Source organism: Alternaria infectoria, assembly GCF_024043175.1.
Source record: "Alternaria infectoria strain BMP 0036 chromosome Unknown scaffold_4, whole genome shotgun sequence".
Taxonomy (NCBI): Eukaryota; Fungi; Ascomycota; class Dothideomycetes; order Pleosporales; family Pleosporaceae; genus Alternaria; species Alternaria infectoria.
In genome coordinates, this window is record NW_026250693.1 from 500,258 (window position 1) to 516,474 (window position 16,217).

Consider the following 16,217-nt stretch of genomic DNA (forward strand, 5'->3'; position numbering starts at 1 on the left):
GATGTGGATCTATAGATTAGATGCGATATCATGAATGCAAAAACAATGCATACATTTGCCTTGTGTCGCGTCAAATTCGTGTTCACCTGTATTGCAGGTTTGCAGGTTTGCCGTGCCCCACCCCGCCGAAGCCTTCCGAAACCCCACCACAAGCGCAAACTCTTTCACGCTACACTGCAACCACCCACCCCAGCAAGCAAATGAATCTTTGGAATACTGGCCTACGGCGACAACACTGAAACCAAGTACTAGTACAATGCTTTTTCTCACATCTCCATCAATCAGTACAACTGGCCTAATGGCCCAATGGCAAGGCGCTTGACTACGACTCAGTTCGATATCAAGAGATTCCAGGTTGTAAGTATTCACTCCACACTACTCGCAAGAGTCGCCCATTCGAAATAGCACCGCTGACGCCCAAAAAAGCGACCCCTGGTTAGGTCACAACACATCTTTTTTGCTCTTTTCTTGGTCGTTGTTGCGGCAGAAATTGAGATTTGAGTGTTTGGGGGACTTTGGATTTTTTTGAGATTTTGCTACTAGGCGATTAACTTGGCTTTGCGATGGGTAGTAAGAGACGCTGAATTAGACGAAGGGTAGATAGGATAGGCTTTGCTTGTTTAATTGGACTAATGTCTTCCCTTTGGTGAAGTGGTTGATGTTGCGCGAACCACCCATTCTACTCACCACACTAAAGGACGAATAACACGAACAACCTTTACCTCTTTGTTCCGACACGAGAATTCAATCATGTTTTCCTTCTACTGGAACATCACTTGAAGCCATATTCTTTTAGTGGAGATCTAAACCATGGCATCCCGATAGTTACATGACTAGCGGTTAGCTCGACTTCTGACATCGTTCATGTTCAGCGATACTAGAGTTGCGAAAAGGCGTGCGAGAAGTCTGGTAGTGCGATTGAGAGTAAAACGAGTGAATTCCTCGTTATGTAGCAATGGTTGCAACGATTTTAATGCATCTTGCCAATTCATTCTTGCTCACCAACAAAAGGTGCAGTTCCCCTACTGAAAGCTGAAATGACCGTCTGTTCACTACACAACCATTGAAGGCTCATGACTTACTTCACACAGTGCTCTTGCTTAACTGTACCACTACATTCCATTTCTCCCAGAGGCCTTGGTACTAAACTCACTCTTACCACATACTCTACCCGAATTCCACTGAATCATCACTCGACGGTCCCACGATCGATAATGACGACATATGCTCCACCCCCAATTACACGCGACGGCATGCATCCCGCCCCTCTACCCTGGCTGACAGCCCTGCTCAGACCGCGTGTCAAAGACTTCGCAGGTGTCTATAAGCACATCCTGCAGCCTATGGGTATGGCCGCACATAGCGCCTCGTATACTCGACTCACCGACACCGGCGAATTCTACCTTCAAGCCCGCGCCGACACAAAACAAAGCTTTGTCAACAATGTGTACTACAGCACTGCTTCTACCGAAACCAAGCGCCAGCTACTTGAGATGCCGTTTGAAGAATTCTTCGATCTGTGCGTACGTGAATTGCCCAATGCGGGAGACGATCGTGAGGATAAAAGTAACGACGCGAGCGCCCGCCTCTGGTTTCTTTTGAGCTGCGCGACGCATTCCGAAGCCGATGTTGATGGTTCACTAGGCCCAGAGCTGTGGAAGTACTACGAATGGACAACTTGGTGGCCCAACGGATTATCACCAACCTGGTATAGCACCGCGTTCGAAGAGCAGTCCCAGGCATTCCAAGGAAGACACTCCAAGATGTGGCCCGGTCTAACGCGGTTTCTCGAGGACGGTATACGTATCCAGGATGGGTACGCAGCGGAAGATATCGAGCACATCATCAAGCACTTCCTCTGGCTCTTACTGAACACCATCGACGTTCACCACTTCGATGATCGACACAGCCTTCGTGCTCGATATCCCCCCCAAGCGGTCGGGAGGGTGATACATGAAGGCTATGAGGTGCTATTTCTGTCCTCGAAGATGGCGCTGCAGAATCCCTTCTCAGACATTCCCAAGCCTGTGCGTGAGGCCCTGGCGACCGTCAATACCAGGGGTAACATCGAGTTCCTTGCGCAATGCCCTCTGCGTGAACTCTACGATATTGTCGCACCGGAGCTCTTCCACGCAACCGTGTACATCAACTTCCTCTATTATGTCTTGGCCGAGGTCGATCGATTGAAAGCAGATCCGAACGGCACCATACGTGCAAACCTGCTGAAGCTGCACATGGTGGGGGCACCGAAGGGGATGCGACCCGATCATACACGTTCTTGGACACGCCCTGCAGGTATGGGCGACGTGGTTACCGTAGAGCTCGAAGCCTACATCCTTCGCCATCTCGACAATGGCCCTGCCGTGGACGTCCCAATAGAGCCGACCGGACCGCGTATTGATCTCGACAGGTTGTGCGATGTAATGAGCACGCCAATAGCGACCGAGCGCTGCCCAATCCGCCTTGAAGATTACGCGGACGTTGACAACGTGTGCGTAAAGCTAAAGGCCTGTGCGCATCAACTGCATCGCGGGTGCTTGGATGAATTGGTGAACGGGGTGTATCCCGGAGTTCCTGAGATCAGATGTCCAGCATGTCGGACAGTTATATGTAAGGCCCGCGACTATACCGCAGTGTTGGACAACGAGACTTGAGATGCAGCTTCATAGCTGACAAAAGGCGGAGATTGCGAAATCGCTTGAGTAGGACGTTGGATGTAGACGCTGGTGTTGACAAGTATTTTGTGCATCAAATGCTATCGCAAGCTAGAGAATTGAGGTGTTCAGTAATCAGAGCAATGAAGCGACTTCGTGATGTAAAGGCCCAGGCAGTCGAAGTGTTGAGTGGCACGGCGGGGTTGGCTTCCGCGTCATGTGACTGCTATAGTATTTTTGCGGGTTAGCGTCCTGACACGGCAGCAAGGGCATGATCGCCGCAGGGCAGCAACGCCGAAATCCACAGCGGCGTGAACTCATAGTGACACGACCGTCAAACTCTCGCCGAGCACCCGCCAAACGAATGCTCAAGATGAAGAAGCTCGTCAACAACTCTAAATCACGATGACGCCATGTTGAAGATCTCGGCGAGGGCGTGCAGCCGCCAGCTAGCGGACCGAGACGCTTCAGTCATCATACCTAGGTAGCTAGAGACGCAGCGGCCAGACCAATAGCTGCACTAGCTCACCAGATAGCAACGGAAGGCAAAAGTAATCACCTTTTGCGCAAAGCACTGCTCCAGCGTCTGTTCAATGCGGCGGTCGTGTGTTTTGTCGACTTCCGCTACTCGTCTTTGCGCCGGATGAAATGGCATCGAACGGGCATCTACTCGCGCATCGCAACTACTACGGGACGACCGGCTATGGCTCACCACCGCCATTCGATACATCACGGCCCAAGCTGAAGCCCGCAGAGCGAGAGCTGGCAGACTTCACGCTTCTCGAAGCCCTCGACCGCGACGACCGCCCTACCTTCGCCGTCGAAACACGCTCGTCCCTAGGCCACGATGAAGCCCACACCATAAAACTCGTGTATGCGAACACGGCGCTTCAGACCGTTGGCGGGCTTATGACCAAGATCACAGGCGACGAGTCGACTAGCTTGTTCGCGCAGAGCTCGGGACCACAACTTGCCTTCCGGAATTGGATTCGTGGGCAAGGGATTGAGGAGGACCTGCAACAACACGGCAATGCATACACATTCGAAGGGCACGTATGGAATGCGACAAGTGTGGGGCGCTACAAGATTGTCAGCGGAGTGCCAACGCGACTGCTGTGGGTCGACGCCGCCCCAGGAGGAAAGAGCCACCGCACCCTCCGACGCGAGCGGAAAACACCTTGGCCTGGGAGCAAGCATCGCGCGGATGCACTACCCATCAAGCCCCAGCTGTCGCTTGCTCAGATACCACAGACGCCCGAGGCCGACACCAGCTCTTCTGCAGACCGCGGCGCAGCACCGCACACGTCCTTCGACTGTACATCTGATGTACTCACTTCTACGAGCCCACATATCGAATACTTCCGCAGTGTAGATTGGGCAAACACACCCCTGGGTCCAATGAGTTCATGGCCTAGCGATCTGCGTTGCGTAGCGAATACAGTACTCAGTAACAATGTGCCAGCCGTCATGTTCTGGGGCGACGATGTCATCATGTTGTACAACGAGCCGTATGTCCAACTCCTTGGCAGCCTCCATCCTTGCATGGGCGAAAGTGTCCGCGTCACGGCGCCTGATCACTGGGTCTCGTTTCAACCTCTGGTAGACTACATCAAGTCAACTGGCGAATCAATAGCCGAGCCTGACATGCTTCTATTCATTGACAGAGACAAGATCCTTGAGGAGACACACTGGTCTTTTCAATTCGTCCCGATATTGAACACCGACGGCCAAGTGGCAGCCTACTACCAGTCCTTCTACGAAGTTTCCAACCACCGTATCCTCGAGCGCCGCGTCTCTAGTCTGGTCGCAATGGGAACCCAGAGTGCGAATGCCAGAGATTTCCCGTCATTTTGGGAGACTACATTGCGCTCACTGAGCTTGAACGATAAGGATGTGCCATTTGCGTTGTTGTATGCTGCCGAGCGGCATGTTAGCGCTCAAATACCTTCAGTATCATCACCCGGTAGCATTCCTCCGTTAGAAGGCTGCGTTCTTAAGGGTACCATTGGCGTTTCCGCTGACCATTCCATCGCCCCCGCGACCATCAATATCAACGAAGACTCTTACATCCTCCAGCCGTTCCTAAGTCGCGCCGCCAAGTCCGGGAAAGCGACCGTTGTTCACGTCGAGGACCTTCCCGATCCAACAAGGGCCTTGCAAGGCATCGACTGGAAAGGATATGGTGACCCTTGTCGAACCTTAGTCATCTGTCCAATAATACCCACCACTGGAAATCAGGTAGAAGGCTTCCTCATAATCGGCATAAATCCGCGCCGCCCCTTCGACGAAGAGTACCAGCAATACCTGCATGTCATGGTGCGGTTGCTGGCTACGTCTCTTGCTTCCATCGTTCTTTTTGAAGACGAAGTCCGACAAAGAGAAAACGCCATCATCCAGGCTGCTCAGATCCAAGAACATCTGATGGCGGAAATACAACTCAAAGAAAGCAAGTTTCAGCGCTTCGCGGAACGATCCGACGTAGGCATCTTTATTATTGATCCGGCAGGAACTTACACTTACCGTAATCAACGATGGCATGATATATTTGAGATCGCATCCTCTGATGACAACGCCACCGTGGCATGGCATAAAATCGCGTTCGAAGAGGACATCTCTTACTGCCAATCCATGTTCGCAAAACTAATCATGAATCACGAATCTGTTATCTTTGAGCTGCGTACGCGGATGCCCTGGACGCCGCCGTCACAGTCAGATGAGCCGCAGACCGAGGATACCCAGCACTACAAGTGGATCTTGTGTTCAGCCTTCCCCGAGTTGGGTCCGAACGGCGATCTTGTTGAGGTCGTCGGGAATGTTACAGATATATCCAGTAAGCACCTTTAAGTACGATGACCCATGATACATGCACTGACCACCCGCGCCCATTTTAGAGCAGAAGTGGGCTGAAGGCATTCAAAAGATACGCATGGACAGCGCACTGCAAGGCAAGCAACACTTGGAACACTTTCTGGACACGACGAGTCATGAGATGCGAAACCCTCTCAGCGCCATCATGCAATGCGCGGATTCGATCACGTCTTCCTATCCCCAAGAAGATTACCAAGAGCGCCAAAACACCACACCAAACGAGTGGACGGCTTTCATCGAGTCTACCCTAGACGCTGCCCAGACGATAGGAGTTTGCGCATCGCACATGAAGCACATAGTCGACGATATCCTCACCATCTCCAAACTCGATTCGGGTCTCTTGGACATGACACCGGTCATTGCGCAACCCGAGAGTGTAAGACCTCTAATTTGATGACACGTATGTTACACAGACTAACTTCATAATCTGACAGGTGGTCATGCATGCAGTGAAGATGTTCGACGCAGAAGCAAGAGCAGCAGGTATCAACCTCGTGTTGAACGTGGATCAATCCTATCGCAACATGGAGATCGACTGGGCATCTTTGGATCCAACAAGGGTGCTGCAGATTCTCATCAACCTCCTCACCAATGCCATTAAGTTCACCCGCTTGGAGTCCACCAAGCGTGTAACAGTGACTCTGGCCGCCAGTAGCGCTGAACCCGTCTCAACGCTACATGGAATACAGTATAACGAGGAGAGGCTGGTTGGACAAGACCCCCACTTGGAAGAGGATTGGAAGAAAGCTCAAGAGTTATTCTACATTCAATTCGCCGTCACTGATACGGGCCGTGGACTTTCCGACGAAGAAAAATGCAATCTCTTCACCCGCTTTTCACAAGCCTCACCTCGGACGCACATACACTACGGTGGCTCTGGCCTTGGGTTATTCATATCTAGACGTCTCACCGAGTTACAAGGTGGATCAATCGGCGTTGCGAGCGAGTCTGGAAGAGGCAGCACGTTTGCTTTCTACATCAAATCACGACGGGCGAGACCTATTGTAGCTCGGAAAGGCAGTCTCCCGCATGTTTTCCCAGAAGAGATCAAGCACAGACGCCCGATACCGCTCGTAAGCCTAACGCGTCCGTCTCCTCCCGTGCGCATATCCACAGGCGAGCAAGGTCAAAGATCAGACTCTGCCAGTCCAAAAGCACGCCGCCCGTCAGTGCAGTCAAAATCCTCGCAGACCGAACACTCTCACGTTCGGCCGGAAGCGCTAGGACTACCAGAGGGCCCCGATCTGCAAGAATTGAAGCGCACAAAAAGTATACCAGATACGCTGCATGTTCTCGTGGTGGAAGATAATCTCATCAACCAGCGCGTTCTCGCCAAACAACTGCGCAATTTGGGATGTGTTGTGAGCGTCGCCAACCATGGTCAAGAAGCCCTTGACTTCCTACCAAAGACCAGTCTGTGGAAACACGATCAAGCTCCTGGCGACGCGACCGCGCGAGAGGACCTCCATAATGGCGAACTGCCCATCGAACTCAGCCTCATCCTCATGGACTGGGAGATGCCTATCATGAACGGACTCACAGCCGTTGCCGAGATACGCAAGCTCGAGCAACAGGGCTTGTTGAAGGAGCGAGTGCCAATCATCGGGGTCACGGCCAATGTGCGCCAACAGCAGATCGAACAAGCTATGGCGGCAGGGATGGATGACGTTGTTGGCAAGCCTTTCAGGGTTGCAGAGTTGCTCGTGCGTATGAGGGGGATTGTCGCTGGTATGGATCCGGAGGGCCCGAATAGTGCGACCTTGACTGAGGGGTATGCGAGCTTTGGGTGAGGCAAAAGTTATTGGATCGTAATAAGCAAGAGGTAATACCATTTCAGGAGTGCAAGCTCAGTATCCGAACAACTGAGAGACCTCGCAACATCTTGCCTTGTTCAGTGTTGATCGCTGGCCAAGTGCTATCAAGTAAGCGATTAAGGCTAATCTGAGCAACATCCCCAAAGCTCTGACCACATGTTCTTCAATGACCCTACACGTTCAAGGATGACTGCATTAGCGCACTAGTCGCTTATCACAGGTTGTATATTGACCTGCAGGCTTGAGAACGATTACGCGAACAGCCATCCGTGTAACTACCCCTCATGATGCTGACACTGAACCCACGGGTCTATAAGCTCATTGCATTCTGCATTCTTCCCACCAAGGTCATTATCCTCAACCATGGCGCTATTCCAAAATCTTGACCAATGGAACTCCCTCGTCGTCCTCGTAGTCGTCTTCGTTTATATCCCCATTCTTTACTGTATAGGCTGGCTCACATATGCACGAATGCTGCATCCGCTTGCAAAAGTACCAGGTCCTATCTGGCCTGCGATATCGCGCACATGGCTTATGTATCGCATGTATCAGGGTGATCTGGAGATGCATATGCGCGCAATGCATAAAAGGTTCGAATTTGCCGTTCTCGGTCGATGGGTGAGAGCTGACGTGTTATAGTTAGTGTTCCCATCGTTACAAGTTGAAGGATGTCTTGCGAAAAAGACGCTGGTATTGAAACAACATCAAGTTCAGGCAACTGGAGAAAACATGCTAATAGCGTCCGACATGCTAGCATACGGCCCAATCGTGCGCACAGCACCAGACGAAGTACACATCAGCGACCCAAGTGCTATCCCTACCATATATCCTACGCAGCAGCCACTTGAAAAGACCGATTGGTACCTCACATATAGAGCAGTGAACCTGGGGCCCAGCCCGGACTTATTCACAGATGACAATGAGAAACATCATGCCGCTCACCGACGCACCGTCGGCTCTGTGTACACACTAAGCAGCATATTGAAGAACGAGCGTGCCTTGGACGAATTGCTGACGTTATTCGGGAAAAGGCTCGGTGAATTTGCAGACCGCGAGGAAGATGTTGACTTTGGATTATGGCTGGAAATGTGAGTGCGCCAGGTCACACGTCCTCCTCCTCGCAACTAACCTACTGACCTACATGTACAGGTTCTCCTTCGACAGCGTAGGCGCCGTATTCTTCGGCCAGCCCTTCGGCTTCCTGGAAACGAGTTCAGACTATGGGAACTACATCGCCGCCGTACATACCGCCATGCCGATGAGCTCCGTCATCGCGATGGCGCCTCTGTGGTGCCGCGGGTACCTCCTCCAAATCGGCGTCATGATCCCAAAAGTCTTCAAAGCTATCATGGCTGTAGATGGGATCGGACAGACTGCTGTTCGGGAAGCGGGCGTTGCGCAGGAGAAAAGGGCGGAAGCGAATATGCATCGCACGGATGTTCTGTCGCAGTTGTTAGGGATTATGAGGGAAAAGGCAGACAGTCTGTCGATCGAGAAGATTCATGTTGAGATGTGGGCGGCTGTGTAAGCCAAAGTTGTGGACGCCACGCCATGAACCTTTTTTGCTAATACATAATAATAGTATCGCCGGCTCAGATAGTACCTCCGGTGCTCTCCGCGCAATCTTCTATTTCCTCATGAAACATCCCCCAAAGATGGAACGACTAACCCAGGAGATCGACGCTGCCTTTAAGAACAGCACGCTCACCAGTCCCGTACAATACAACCAAGCCACCAAGCTACCCTACCTCATGGCCGTCATCCAAGAGTCGCTAAGACTTTTCCCGCCGTTCGGCGTGCCTATGCCGCGGTACGTGCCGAACGGTGGTCTGCATCTCTTCAGTCATCACATCCCTGCTGGCTTCAAGATCGGTATGAATGCCATGGTCACGCAATACGACGAATCTGTCTTTGGCGAAGACGCGCGTGAGTTCCGTCCTGAGCGATGGCTCGTCAACGACGCACAGTACAGAGCCATGCAGAAAGCTATGCTGGTTTTTGGCGCTGGTACTAGAACTTGCATTGGGAAACATGTAAGTGCCGACAACTGGGGGTTGATTTGTTTTGTCGCGTTTACTGATGATGGTGCTGTATCTAGCTTTCGAATGCGGAGATGTATAAGCTGGTGCCGGAGATACTGAGGAGGTTTACGGTGGAGATGGCGCATGATGGGCCCTGGAAGACGCATAATGCCACATTTGTGCTTCAGAGCGATGTGATTTGTAGAGTTACGCGTAGGCCGATTTGAGTGTAGATGGAAGGTTTCCGCAACGCGTCACGCGTGCGCGGTCTTGAGACTAGTCTTGATTCGGCGATGCCGCGTCTACCCGGAGAATCACTTTTCCAGCGTTCAGCTATCTACAATTCCATTGCCTTCCACATAACCTGATGTTCATCTAAATTCGCATTCTTCACTTAATGGACATATTTACCATGTAGTCTATGCTGCTGATGACTATGTAGCACAACGCGCGACCGCTGTGTAATGAAGTCTGGGGCGGGGCTAGCGCTATCGCTTGGGTTCCTGCCACCTATTCTAACCGGCTTCTCCTTCGCCCACCTCATATTTGTATAATGATGTAGGCTGCAGGATCTACTCAATCCGACGCCGCTCTCTCGCATCACAGATCTCCGCTCTACACAGCGGACAGCGATTGCTGTTCTTCTCGATACCGTTGACCAGATCCTCTAAGCACTGCGCATGGAACGCATGGCCGCACTCGACCTCCCAAGCCACCGTTGCTGCGCTGCGGACATCAAAAGGCTCCAGATCGACTGGACAGATGGCTTCAGGACCAAGCTGGACAGGGCTAGCCACGCTCCTGACTTGAATACGTGGACCGGCCGCTTCCCACTTTACGTCTTCGAATGAAGCAGGCTCGAACTCAGCAGGCTCCTCCTCTTGCCATGCCTGTATAATGCGATCAGGAACACGTAAATTTGCGGTCTGAAATGGGATGTAGTTTCTTTGTTCGACGCTTCCCACGCCAAGACTGAGGTCATCGAAAAGGATTGTGGTGCGAGGTACATCCTTGAACACGCTTTCTACACATTGGACAAGCCACTTGTACATGTGCCAGTTGAGCAGCTCTTTCTCTGCACTTTGGAGAATTTCTTTCGCCCGTAAAATAACGAAGTCGTGGATGGTACGATGATTGACATTAGCGCAGTGAATGCGCGCATCCAACGGCATGTAATTGCCCGGATCGCCAAACATCCGCGACAGCTGATCGATGCGATATTCTGCAAAAGCCTCCACCAGGTCTGGACTGGGTGCGTAATCTGTTCTCTGGAAAAGGTCGCAGATGTATGCGATGTGGTGGACTAGGAGATTGAGGACGGACTCTGCCGTCTTGCCGTGTCCCGTGGCTGGTGCAGGGATCAAAAGTAAGTCGCCCAAATATGGAAAGTCCTCTGGATGCGATCGCTGTTGCACAAAGTTGTCAATATCGCTCGGCCGGTCGAAATAACGGGGTTGTTCCTCTATCAACTGGGTCAGGAAAGCAGCGTATTGCCCGTCGTAGCCTAATTGCAGCATCCTCAACCACAGCTGAGTGTAGTCATCGACGCGTACATCCATAAACACTGCGTTTTGCTCTCTGCCCATCTGCTCTCTGTCCATGTAGTCGATCAGCTCCTCACGCCGCTCCATTAGCTCCTGCCACGCTTGTCCGAAATCTCCAGAGGGCGTGGAAGCGAGCGTCCCTAGATTCGCCGTCCATAGGTTCAGAGCCAGGGCTCGTTTCCTTGGGTAAGCGAGTGCATATAACAACATGGTGTCGTATGCGGCGACAACTTTACTTCGAGCTTCATGTGTGTCCTCCGCTGCAGTGAGGAGAGTGTGAAGGTACGTTAAGGGGGTGGGTAGCTCGTGTTCTGGTTCTAGTAAACTGTCCATGATGATAGTAGAGCGAGTTGAAGACACGTGTACTTGTAGACCGGTGCTGCAACTTCCTGTATGTCTAGTTGTGGTAGAAATCTCGGCCAGCCCGCAACGCCTTTATAAAAACTTACGATTTCACCGACCCGAATTCCAGCGATGAATGGAATGTACAAAAGGTTGACAATGGTCGCGACCTGAAGTAACGAGAATCATCGCATGACTTCAGTGCTTTGTGGTGAAGAGCCCGTGTGCTGATTGCTGGAAAGAAAGTGAAGTGTTTAACGAATTGCTATGGTAATGGTATAGTCGAATCGAGGATCATTCACAAGCAACAGGTCAAGAATGAATTGTATGAAGATCGTTTTATTAGTGTCTAGTGTGCTCTGTAAAGGAGAGGCGTCAAAATTTGGGATATCGCTAATTATTACAAGTTTTTCTCGTTCCAACCAAGAGCTATCTAGCTGGAGTGGCTGCACGTAGGGTTGGTCGGAGCATTCTTTCCACCAAAGTACACCTTGTTGTAGACGTTGTCGCCAGTCCAAGCATCGGACGGGACCTTCGGGGGGTTGACAGGGCCACCTTCCTGCTGAGAGTGAGGGAACAGGAAGTTGGGGGAAATGACGTTGTCGCGGCATCCGAGCGCGGTCTTGCTGAGAATAGGGTCGAGGACGGAAAGAGCCCACGAGACACCCTTGGCGACGTTCTCCTCGGTACCGCCAAGCGCAAGGGGAGTGATGGAGTTAAGGCCCTGGTAGACGTCGCAGAGCACGGTCTGGACAGTCAACTTGCCGGTACCGACCTGAGCGACGCCAGGAACGATGATGTTGCGAGGGTAGATCTGGAGGAAGCCGTCGGAGAGGGCCTGGACCGCGCCGTACTGGGTGTCACGGCGGTACCAGTTCTCGGGCCAGCGCTCGGGAACGTACTTGAACTCCTGGGTCTTCTCATCATACTCGGCACCGATGATGCTCATGATGCTCTTGTAGTTGGGCACACCACCCGCGCCGTAGGTACCGTTGGAGAAGAACTGGGGGTAGAAGGAGAAGGCGGCGACCGAGACGATCTGAGGGAATGGGAAGTAGTAGAGGAAGGGGTTGTTGTCCTTGGAGAAGCCGGCCGACTTAGCGTAGTGCTTCGCCATGACATCCATGGAGAACTCCTTCTTGGGGTCTTGGGCAGCATACCCGACCATCTGCTTCACCAGACGAGAAGAGAGATGATGGTTGTCACCGCATCCCATGTAGTAATCTGTCTCAATGTTGGTGTTCAGGTTCCGCTTTGGAGAATCAGAAAACATACCTTCGCGGTTGGGCGAAACATCAGCTTCGACAACAGAGTGCCTGTTGAGGCCACCGATTCCGTTCTTTCCTGAGCCGAGATAGAAGGACAAGCCATCCAGATCTCCACTGCCCAAGACAGCGAATGTGGCTAGAACTGTGGCAAGCTCTACACCCATGTTGAAACCACGCCCAGTGGCCTCCAAAACCTGTCCATAGGTGACATAGCCGTCGCGGGGGAGATAGCCATGATTGGCGAGCAAGTTCAGACCTGGGCAGGGACCACGAGAGTCGTTGGGACCAGGTGCCTTGAACTCGTAGCCAGGCTCAGGACGCAGGTTGCTCTTCTTGACGATGGCTTGTCCGACTGAGGACAGGAGCCCATCAACAACGCCGCCGAGCGAGCCCAAGAGGTTTCCGACTGGGTTGAGCAGCTGGGGTTCAGCGGCGCGGTTCGCGAGTTGTTCACGCTTGATCTCCCCACGGAGGAACTCCTCCATCTCTGGGCGGGAGTTCGCGCCCATCATGCCGGGGTAGGCGGCAGCGAGGGCTGGCAATGCCAGAGTAACTGATTGAGTGAACCTCATGATTTCGGTGACACAAGATTGTCTGTATGAGGAGGAAAGGGGAGAAGGAGCAAGTGATGGCTCTGGCTGAAGAACTGATGTAGAACACACGGTGAAGAGGATTTATACACTTCTTCTCCGCGCAGCTGCTTCTAAGCCTCTCCACCGCTCCGGTAAAGCCTACATGGATGGCATCTGTTGGCACCGTCCACGTTGAGTATGATCTTCATCAACAGTCGCCGAAGAAGTGTGTCGCGCTTCCACTTTCGTACGGTTGTCATCATGATCGCCAGCTAGAACTGGGGAAGACTTAGCCAAAACGCCACGCCGCTACAGATCCACACAAGGATAAGGTAGAGCGCAGCAACCCAATCAGATGTTTTCGGATCACCCATTACTCACCTGAGTCGTGATGCTCCGCGGCCAAGCGTCTGAAAGCGAGTCAGGATCATGGGGTTTTGGTATTCAGCACAGCTCGAGTGACCCACTTGTATCCACACGTTGCGCCAGTCATTCACTTGAATCGAAGGTCGATTCCCCAGATTCAAGGTAGTGATCGCGATGATAAAGGAGGTGTTATCATTTGCTCTCAGCAGCTAACACTCACTGGGTTCGATCAAGCCACAATGGTGAGCGCGGTCTCCTGTCATCGAAGAAGTGTGGATGGGTGGAGCTGTCGAAACGTGTCAGTCGCAATTTCTGAACCATTACAATGAATCCGAGAACGAATGTGATAGAGTTCTAGAAGCAGTCTCATGCGGCCTACACATCTCCCGTACATAGAGCAGGGGTTAGGTGACGGTAATAGATACATCATATCTTGGTGCACTATGCAGTAGCTTGCAGAATCGGCAGGTAGAATAGCGCCGGCTCTCTTATTCGACGGAGAATTTGTACTCACCTTCGCCGAACGCTGGTGGTAAACAGGGGATCGCGGGATGCCTGTGCGGCCCCATCGGGAGCAGAACAGGCTGCCAATTAGCCTAATGCTATCTGTACAGGGCGTTCGCTGTGAACATGCAGAGTCCACAGTGTGCTGGCGATATGACCGACGTCAGGATGCTGCAGGAATTATTGGCACACTCGCCAATGTGCCATGATGTGCCGTGATGGCAACCAGGATCGGATCGGAAATCCGCAGTTTGCTAGTGCTCGATACATGGAGATACGGTTCGGTTAGATTCACAGCGTCGATCCGGCTGATTGAGATCGGCGGCTCTGCGTTTCGCATTGCGATCGAATTTTGGCCAGGAAATGATGCGAAAGTTGAAATCTCGCGTTCTGGCTCGATGGCGTTAGGTGGTCTGCCGTTTCGCTTGCCTTGTGGCAGAAGGGGAAAGGTCATCACCGGCGACGTCACTGCGCTATCGCGGAGCCCCGTACCGACGACGATCATCGACGCTAGCGCCAACCTTAACCCCAAAACGCGACAACGTGGCGCTTTCGCTCGTGATGGCGCAGTGATATGGGACGAAGCCACTGCGCAAAAGAAATGTTGAGCTCGATACATGCCTGCCAGCACCAATCGCAATCTTTTCACCTCCCGAGGTACCAATCACGACTCTCACGTTGGTCATGACAAGGACAAGAGCCTAGGCGGTAGGTTGAGCTAAGGGAGCTGACTCTGATGCACCCATTACAGACCGCTTGCGCAGAGACATTTTGGCTGTCATTGAGCGCGTCACGTTCTCGCGCTGTACACCTGGGGATCTACGGAGCTTACGTGCCCCTGGCAATCTAACATTAGGAGCTTTTTACGGGGAGTTTCAGAGTCCCTTGAGATCCCCAATTCCAGCGACGACCCCAGCTTGCGGAAGTTTTTGTTTTTTGACGGGAGCCGGCACGAAATACTTCCACTGTTCCGTTCGAAATGGACATGTGCTTTCGCCTACCGCTGCGGGGACCATGTCATCTTCTTGTGGGCTCGCGCTCGAATTTGAAGTCTTTTCGCGAGGAACTTTGGGTGTGTACGTTAGTGGGTTGGTAAGTTGATGACTGTAGTTTGCCAGGGCTGTTCGTCGGAATGGTCGTCTCTATATTTAACCACGGTAGCCAAGGATGACTCTGCAATGAATGCGTGGGGGACCATGTCATCTTCTTGACTTCGCAAACTCTTTGGACCTCATTACCTTCAAATAACATCATCGATGAGTTCGGGCAAAAGTACAGGACCAACGCAGAGGGCTTGGGGAGGTAATGAAGACGACATACTAGTCTCAAGGTCACCAAGAGTTGTCCGGTCAGTAGTCGTACCCACTCAGTCCAGGCGCGGTTGTCGATATGGACTCGATTCTGGGATTTGCGATCCTTATTATCTCACACAGCCTGCTGGTATCTAAAAGGTATTTTGTTGACAAAGTTGTGGGCGGCTTTCGTCGATGGCTTGTCAAGTAACAATAGATGCAGCGGACGACTGACCTAAGCACGGCTTCCGGCGACATCACGCAAAACACCAGAAGCTGTGCGAAGTTAGTCTGGGTCATTAATCTCTCACCTTTTAGTTTTCTTCTAGCATCCTCCCAGGCGTCGACGTCCACTCAACTATCCTTGCGATTCCATATTTTGGTTGCCACCCACTTCATCCTATAGTACTGCGACAATGCAGAGCGAAACGAGCTACTTACAAGTTCTACGACATTAACTACTTAGACAAAAAGATAATATTACGAATAAGAGAACTCGCACGTACAATACACTGTTGCACCGCCGATTCATGATGCGCGGTCCTGTTGACAGATAGCAGTACTCGAGGAACCTACGCTCATTCGTTAAAGCATCAAGCTATCCAGGTCATTGGGGTTGCAGAAGACATGGAATGCTTGGTTTGCTATGTGACATCCGATGCGACTATGTATGCTGCGAAGTAGACTATTTTTTTGTCGATTCAGATGTACTTATTCTCATCAACTTCGTGGCTCAAGCTCTTGTGTTGACGATACTTCTCTTTTCGAGAGGACCTGATTGGATGGGTCAGTATAACAAAAACAACAACGGTAGTTGGAACCCCATAGCATTGTGAGCGTACCTATCTCTCAGACAATGTGCTTGACAATTTGATCTACAATGTCATCTCAATGACTACATATGCTCCATACCTCATGAGACCATGTCATTCACTCCGACGCAAAGCGACACCAAAAGACAGATCCACGACC

At 51.9% G+C, this 16,217-nt stretch overlaps 5 protein-coding genes across 5 annotated transcripts; 3 read left to right on the plus strand and 2 right to left on the minus strand.

Annotated features, from left to right (window-relative positions):
- Positions 1-1,349: 1,349 nt before the first annotated feature.
- Positions 1,350-2,706, plus strand: J4E92_003157 (uncharacterized protein; the record flags this gene model as incomplete). Its single annotated transcript, XM_051494556.1, has 2 exons — positions 1,350-2,489; positions 2,680-2,706. 2 exons carry the CDS (start codon positions 1,350-1,352, stop codon positions 2,704-2,706), a joined length of 1,167 nt encoding a protein of 388 aa, XP_051354849.1.
- A 596-nt stretch (positions 2,707-3,302) lies between these two features.
- J4E92_003158 (uncharacterized protein) lies at positions 3,303-7,312 on the plus strand (the record flags this gene model as incomplete). Its single annotated transcript, XM_051494557.1, has 3 exons — positions 3,303-5,484; positions 5,546-5,898; positions 5,957-7,312. The coding sequence occupies 3 exons, from the start codon at positions 3,303-3,305 to the stop codon at positions 7,310-7,312; spliced, it is 3,891 nt and encodes a 1,296-aa protein (XP_051354850.1).
- Positions 7,313-8,083: 771 nt separating this feature from the next.
- Positions 8,084-9,457, plus strand: ACRTS1 (Cytochrome P450 monooxygenase acrts1; the record flags this gene model as incomplete). The annotated part of the gene is made up of 4 exons (XM_051494558.1): positions 8,084-8,424; positions 8,486-8,860; positions 8,919-9,343; positions 9,435-9,457. The coding sequence occupies 4 exons, from the start codon at positions 8,084-8,086 to the stop codon at positions 9,455-9,457; spliced, it is 1,164 nt and encodes a 387-aa protein (XP_051354851.1).
- Positions 9,458-9,929: 472 nt separating this feature from the next.
- Positions 9,930-11,234, minus strand: J4E92_003160 (uncharacterized protein; the record flags this gene model as incomplete). The annotated part of the gene is made up of 1 exon (XM_051494559.1): positions 9,930-11,234. The coding sequence occupies one exon, from the start codon at positions 11,232-11,234 to the stop codon at positions 9,930-9,932; it is 1,305 nt and encodes a 434-aa protein (XP_051354852.1).
- A 442-nt stretch (positions 11,235-11,676) lies between these two features.
- Positions 11,677-13,083, minus strand: J4E92_003161 (uncharacterized protein; the record flags this gene model as incomplete). Its single annotated transcript, XM_051494560.1, has 2 exons — positions 11,677-12,467; positions 12,519-13,083. 2 exons carry the CDS (start codon positions 13,081-13,083, stop codon positions 11,677-11,679), a joined length of 1,356 nt encoding a protein of 451 aa, XP_051354853.1.
- Between the last annotated feature and the right edge of the window lie 3,134 nt (positions 13,084-16,217).